General features: G+C 37.5%; 1 protein-coding gene across 1 annotated transcript; it reads left to right on the top strand.

Moving 5' to 3' along the window:
* Positions 1 to 6,539: 6,539 nt before the first annotated feature.
* LOC309553191 (olfactory receptor 1E16-like) lies at positions 6,540 to 7,475 on the top strand (the record flags this gene model as incomplete). Its single annotated transcript, XM_082254137.1, has 1 exon — positions 6,540 to 7,475. One exon carries the CDS (start codon positions 6,540 to 6,542, stop codon positions 7,473 to 7,475), a length of 936 nt encoding a protein of 311 aa, XP_082110263.1.
* Positions 7,476 to 7,855: the final 380 nt, after the last annotated feature.

Here is a 7,855-nt window from a genome sequence, read left to right as displayed (position 1 = left end):
GGGTGTACCCACTTTTGTTGCCAGCGGTTTAGACATTAATGGCTGTGTGTTGAGTTATTTTGAGGGGACAGCAAATTTACACTGTTATGCAAGCTGTACACTCACTACTTTACATTGTAGCAAAATCTAATTTCTTCAGAGTTGTCACATGAAAAGATATAATAAAATATTTACAAAAATGTGAGGGGTGTACCCATTTTTGTGAGATACTGTATATTGCAAAAAATAAATAACCCAGTGGTGATTAAATACCACTAAAAGAAAGTTCTATTTGTGTGAAAACAATTTTATTGGGTACAGCATGACTGAGTAATTATCATTCAAATGTGACAGCGCTGAAAGCTGGAAATTGGTCTGGGCAAGAAGGGGGTGAAAGTGCCCTGTATTGAAGTGGTTACGTTCTCTTGTACTAATGCTTAGTAAAACCTCACTATTTGTTTATTGTTCATGATGTATACTTTTGGCTTTAGTGAGTTTAACATATTAGTAGATACTAATGCACAAAATGTGCTCGTGTTGGACAACTCCTAAAGGTGCCACATCCCGGGTATAAATTTCGAAAAGAGAATTCCCCTTGTTGTGGGACTTTATAGGCACTAATTAAAATATTATACTTTGTGTAAACAACACAGAAATTATGAAAATATCATTTATTGAAAAATATATATACAAAAAGTTAAAACATGGCAAGCTGTATACAATACATCGAATCAGCAGGCAGATATTGACCACAGGACCCTAGGGTGTGAACCCAATGCGTTTCGGAGTTACAGATATTACTCCTTCTTCAGGGGTAGCCTTGGGTACTATTACAATTTCCATTGGACACAGACAACACCAACCTCTAGCATCAGCCCCACATGTACATAACTCTCCCCGGGCAGGTGCCGGGACCACAGAAGAGAGACCTCAGAAGCAGGGACAACCAACTTCTAATATCGAGAAATGATTGCATTCCTATTATTATTTTATTCAGATATGGTCTAACAAATATATACCAATAATGGCAGAAAAGGGCTTTAATTATTTGAGGAAAATTAAGGTACAGATAGAGATGACTTCGAACTTGATACTGGTGAGACGACAATGTTACTTACCCGGACCCACTCTCCAAACACTACAAAGCACTTATGTCCCTTAAAAAAAAAGTCCACTAATTTCCCCCCACTTCAATCCAACTTCAATCCAACCCCAATGTATGGGCTTTTCTGATGCAAACTAGTGCAGACATTGAAAAATTAAATATTGCAACACAATTTGTTATAAAAGACAACCTTAATCTTCAACAGAGACAAGCAAGCATTAACAAACTTAAGTAATAATTTCCAGATAGTCCTTAAACCTTCTGATAAAGGGGGTAATGTGGTAATTATGGATACTTTACAATATAGAAATATGTGCTGGGACATACTAAAAAAAAATGAGAATGGTATAGACCGATAACAGAAGATAGAATACATGCCTTTTAAAACAAATTTACAGCTCTTATCAGTGAGACATATATTGGGGGTATAATCGATAAAGATATTTTTTAAATGTATTAAAATACAACATCCACGAACCCCAACATTTTACGCCCTTCCAAAAACTCACCATGTCTCTCCCAATAGATGAGTACAATGTGGTCTTCACAGCCCTGATGAAGATATCTGCGAAACGCATTGGCATTTGAAGACCCCCACACTCATAGTGCTCCAATATTGGTTAATTTCCCACACGCTTTTCCCTATGGGGATTTTATTACAATATAGATGATTATGTTAAATAGCACATCCATGGTATTTTAACTGTACAAAAAAACTTTCATTTTATTACAAATCGTGTATGCTCCTCTCACTTGCCTGCACAGTCTGATGTTTTTTTCCCATTTTTTGTCTATCTATACAATATGGATGATGGCCGTTTTATACCAAAAAATGTAGCAAAAAAATATATACATTTTCTCCATTGTAACGCTACTTGCATTTAAAATATTTCTAATCAAACTTGGAAAAAAATTAAAAAAATTTTTTACATTTTTACTCTTTTTTTTTCCCTCTAAAAATGCAAATAAATGTGAAAACAAAAAAAAATGGCAGAAGACCTTAGGATCACAAAGTCCTGTCTATCCCTCAAAAAAACAATATATGCATCAATTCTGTATCATAAGTAATTACAGTTATTGCCTCATGAATAGATACATAGCAGAAATGTGAAAACATTGTCTGGTCCATAGAGGGTAAACAGGTGTGAGAGCTCATGTGGGATTCTGCATTGGAATTATTTCCCCAAAGAGTTAGAATGCTTTATATTTTCAATTCGTTCTTTGAAGCACAAGCGGGAGAACTGTGCTTCAAGGTATACACAGCTTGCCACAAAAGCCAAAGCCTTGTTTTTAATAACATTTCACAGAATCCAATGTGACTATTTGAATTAAACAAATAGATTATTTCATCTTAGAATTTAAGGACACTCTTTATTTTTCATATAGTATTATTTTTCCTCACATCTATTTTCTACTTGGGCAATGTATGGCGCAGAATCTGCTTGTGGTATTTTAATCTGCTGCTATTTGTTGTGTTTTTTTTTTTAATACTGTCAGGACATTGCATGACTATGAACTCCCTACCCCATTGTTCCTTTATGCCTTCTGTACTTATGATCTTAGTTGGCCAGTTTTTTATTTTTTTATTTAATGAAAACTGCACTGTTTTACTCCACAGTCACATCAGTTTCATACCCTTGATCTCCAGCATCTCTAGGGCAGCTTTAAATTTGGTTGGTAGCTCTAAGCAAAAGCAAATGATAAATAGGAGGAAATGTTTCTGTTGTCTTAGGTGGTGTATCTGCATTTTTGCTTTTATTAACATTTTCAGTTGCAATTTGACATCTACTGTCCTATCTCATGTGTTATGCTATTGTGCTGCCAATTTCTAACTTTTCATTTTCACGAGCCAAAACATTGATATACAATATAAGCACTGCAGATTTCCTGATGCCATTCCTATATCTGAAATGCAATAAACTATGTATAAAAATTTTCCAACACAGTTGATTTTACCAAAGAAGAGAATGGGAGCTGATCCTCTTATGCAGTTTTTCCCTTTTTAGTTTGGAGGAACCTATGGCAAAAAGTCTAAGATCTAAGGAACCCCTAAAAAAAAATTCAGATCTACAGCTCATGATACATTGGATCTGATCAGCGAGTTGTAGATTTCTCCAGAAATTTTGTAGAAATAACTTTAAATAATAGAATAAATATTAGAACTCACCTGACACCAACATTATATTGTGAACAGGGCACATAGAAATCAATAGTTTTCTTTATGTCCTTTCAGAGACCTACAATAGAACAAGCCCAAAATATTCTAAGCAAGTTTGAAAAATATTTTCCATTAGTTTTTTTGCACAAATTCTGTGAACGAGGCCTTACTGAACTTGAACAAAACTCCCAAATATTGTGATTCATAAATAGGACAGCAGACTATGGGAACAGTTGGGCCTTGTTCACTACATACGAATTGTTGGAAAATGGTGCAGAGAAGACCTGCATAGAATACTTTGTTCACATCATGCACAGAGGCATGCATTTTCCTAACGTAGGTCTCTGAAAGGACATAAAGAAAACAACGGAATCTATGGGCCCTATTCACACCACAATGTTGGTGTCATTTGATTATTTTTCTCTGCACACAAATGCATACCTGTTGCATAATTCTGTGTAGAAGAAATGCGCACATGATATCAATGTTGTGTTCAGTGTGCACTGACAGCGCATATTGTCAATGTGAATCGACATTTGGTGCCTCCTCTATAGTTCCAGCTCTTCTGAACCTGTGAGGGTGGTGCCAGGAGGAGTGATGACATTGCTGAATGTTGCAAGAGGAGAGTCCCTGTGTATGCGACTGAATGCAGACTGCAGAGCAGGGGGGAGCAGAGTGCAGGGGCCTGTGGCTGGATGAGACTGAATGTAGCAGGAGGTGAGGTCATAATAGCATTATGTACAATTATGGCATACCATAAAGGTATTATAATCTCACGTCCTGCCACATTCAGCCTGATCCAGCTGTTTGCCCCCACTCTCTGCTCCCCCCCTTCTGCATTCAGTCCGCAGTCTGCATTCAGTGCTGTTATACACAGGATGTCACCTCCTGTTCTTTGCTCCCACCTCCCCTGTCTGTATTCACCCCTTCTTTACAGAGGAACTCACCTTCCAATCCATCCATGTGTTCATTTCCTCTACTCCCCCCCATAGTGTGCATCACTAATACCATTCAGACAGGATCCCACCTTCTGATCTGGTGCTCCCCCACCTCCAGTCTTCATTCTGGGCTCCCCGCCTCCATGGTCTCCATTCTGGGCTCCCTCGTCTCCATGCCTCTATTCTCGGCTCCCCCTGGCTCCCTACCTCCATGAACTCCATTCTGGGCTGTCTTGGCTCCATGCCTCTATTTTTGGCTTCCTTTGCTCCCATGGTCCCTACGTCCATGGTCCCTATTCTGGACTCCCTTGGCTCTCTGCCTCCATACTCTGAATTCAGAACTCCCGCTCTATGCATTCCTCCTGACTCCGCCCTCTGAGTTCCCTGAGTCGGAACTAAAGAGAGGGAATCAGGTATCAATGCGCGCTGACAGAACTCAGTGTCAGCGCACATTGGAAACACTGGAAACAACATTGGGTGGATATACATCCATCACAATTTTGAATCACAGTGGAACACCTGGGGACTTCTCGCTGAACCCTAGGGTTTCCGCGGAACCCTGGTTGAGAAACACTGCTCTAATGCCTATGGGTACCTTTTAAATATGCCTTTATTTGTGCTTTAATAGGTAAACATTGTTATCTTATTTACTGTTAATTTTCCTAACCCCATAGCTCACCAATTTAAACATCTTTATTTCAACAAAATTAGCAAGGTTGAAATAGGAAATAGCTCTATTAAACTCTAACAGGTTTGATTGGTGTCTGAAAAGAATGTTGGTTTACAGTTAAAAAAAGCCTTCTCTGATGATTATTTCCATTGATCAAACTATTTCCACATTAAAAATAGTAGATCCTCTAAGTTGCAAAGAAAAAAATAAAATACATTTCTGCAATATTAGTATTATACTTTTGCATTCCTCAGCCCTGACCAAAGCTGTAGAGGTTACCATTTTGGTGGTTACAAGTCAGTGCTCCTGCATATTCTTCCTTCAAAAGTAAACATTGAGAATATTTAAAGGATAAGTTCACTTTTTAAAAAATAATAAATAAATAAATAAATGCACATCTTTTTGCACATAAAAAATGTGCATTTATTTTTTTTTTTTTATTGGGAGTCTGGAAAGCATTGCCCCCACGTTCAGCAGATTGTGTGTACAATGCGGGTTTCTTGCAGACTCTGTGTGTAAGCTGTTTGGTCATACATCATACGGCCAAGCAGTTACACACAAACAGGAAGCATCAGTGAACTACCACAATGCTCAGCATTGCTGTGATTGTTTATTGAGAACTAGAAGACGCCAGCCGCAAAGGCTGTGGGACCTTGTAATTTTCTATTCCCAAAACTAAATGAATGAATGACGGGGCAGGGAAGATCCTCCACTGCCTGTCACAATGGGGAGCCTGGGGGGGGGGGGATGTGGGGGGGCAGTAGATTTGCAACATGTGACATGTTATACCCTTAACATGAGTGTAACATGTAACATGTTACAAAAGGTGAACTTATTCTTTAAAAATATAGAAAGACAAACTTTTACTAGTTTTGTTAAATTATTTATATACAAGGACATTCGAGTCAAACTGGGACTTTTTAGTTTAGATAATAATAGATCAAATTTCAAGGAGTAGAAATTTCCATTTTTTTTCAACATACTCCCCTGCTACATTTATATACTTATCCCAGCGTTTACCTAATGCTTGGAAATAAGGAAACATTAGGAAATATATTTAGGGACGGCGCTGCATTATTTTCCAGATGCCCTAAAAAGACAACTTTCTTTTTTTAAAGTGACTTTTTAAGTATCACTTTTTAAAGAGCTAAAAAAGTCCCGCAAACTAATAATACTTACTTGCCCTGCTGCCCCCACTGTTGCACTCTGCTGAGTTGAAAGAAGCTTATTGAAGAGGTTTCAGCATCCTGTTCGCTTCTGGGAGTTTTGGGTGTGTGATTCCCCACTTGATTCTGTGGATTCTTTTGCTAGCCACCACATAACTACTGTGTTCTGTGGTGACTTAGAGGCCAAGGGAGCGCAGTAGGTAAAGTCAAAAGTCAGCATCTTCCTGCTGCAGATTTTTCATCAAGCTTAGACATTCAACATGTCAAATTTAGTGATATGGCCATCGGGACAGGAAAGTATCAAGTGTTTGCTTTACAGGAAGAAGTTCTATTCAGCTTTTGAACAACAGTGTAATAAGTCAGGTTTCCTAACTTTTTAATTTGGTCTCTTTAAAAATAAAGTTTTTATGACGCAATAAATAATTCTGACAATCTTTTTATATGTGTGTGGACAGAATAATATATTTTACAATTTGAAATCCAAAATTGTGAACACATTTCTTTTTTTCTGTAGGTTGACAATATGAATAATTGTACAAGTAGTACTTTGAAAGAATTTTTTATTTCAGGGTTTCAAATCTTTCCAAATGGACAACTATTTTTCTTTATTGCGCTGTTATTATTGTACTTGCTTACAGTCATGGGAAATCTGACAATTGTCACCCTTGTCTGTGTGATGTCACAGCTTCATACACCAATGTACTTTTTTTTGTGCAATCTCTCTTCTGCAGATATTGCCTATGTCACAGTTACTCTCCCAAAACTGCTGTCAATTTATTTGACCCAAGACCATCGCATCACATTTAATGGATGTATTACACAGCTGTATTTCTTTTTACTATGTGGACAAGCTGATATATTCATACTGACTTGTATGGCCTATGACCGCTATGTGGCAATATGTAAGCCCTTGCAGTATTCCTTAATAATGAACAAAGTGGTGTGTACAGTAATGGCTGCTTTTTCCTGGCTTATAAGTATCTTCAATTCATTGTGGCATACATTGATCGCATCATCATTACCATACTGTAATTCCAATAAAATTGACCACTTCTTTTGTGACCTTAAAACACTGAGTATACTGTCTGCCAGTGACTCTAAAAACCGGGACATTCTGACAACTGTGCAAAGTATATTTATTGGATGTTTGCCTTTCCTGCTTATTGTAGTCTCCTATGTGTACATCATTTCTACAATACTGAAAATCAAATCTTCAAATGGACGTCTGAAAGCTTTCTCCAGCTGCACCTCACACCTCACTACTGTAGTGTTATTCTATGGGCCAATTATATTCCTATACATGAAACCAGAGAGCACCAATTCTAGAGAAAGTGACAAACTGCTCTCCATACTGTATGTGACAGTAGTGACAGTGTTAAATCCATTGGTCTATAGTTTGAGAAACAAAGATGTATTGGATGCAATTTCTAAAATAAAACAATATTTAAAGAAAGTATAGGTGAAAATGAAGAAAAATTCCATGAAATAAAAAACTGCACAAGTTCTATATTTCCAAAGATTCTTTGCTCTGCAAACAAACTTCTCCTTTTCTCATTGGTGTCATTGGTGGGACCTCCCGGACTTCCATGTTACTCCTCTACTTGAAACTGCATCTCATGCAACCATCTTATCAGGAAATGATGACATACGGCATCTCTACTTCTAACTTCCCCTGACTTCCTTATTACACCTTTATCTATAACACAGATATGTGTTTTTTTTTAAATAAATCCTTTACCCATGGTATATATATCTTTCTTTAGGGTCCTCCCATGGGATACTGATGAAAGAATAGCAGATCTCTCTGGCAAAGTGTTCCTGCACAAAAATGCGAGTATG

Source organism: Pelophylax lessonae, assembly GCF_965119305.1.
Source record: "Pelophylax lessonae genome assembly, chromosome: 4".
Taxonomy (NCBI): domain Eukaryota; kingdom Metazoa; phylum Chordata; class Amphibia; order Anura; family Ranidae; genus Pelophylax; species Pelophylax lessonae.
Note: the sequence above shows the minus strand (reverse complement) of the source record. Positions and strands in the feature narration are given on the sequence as shown.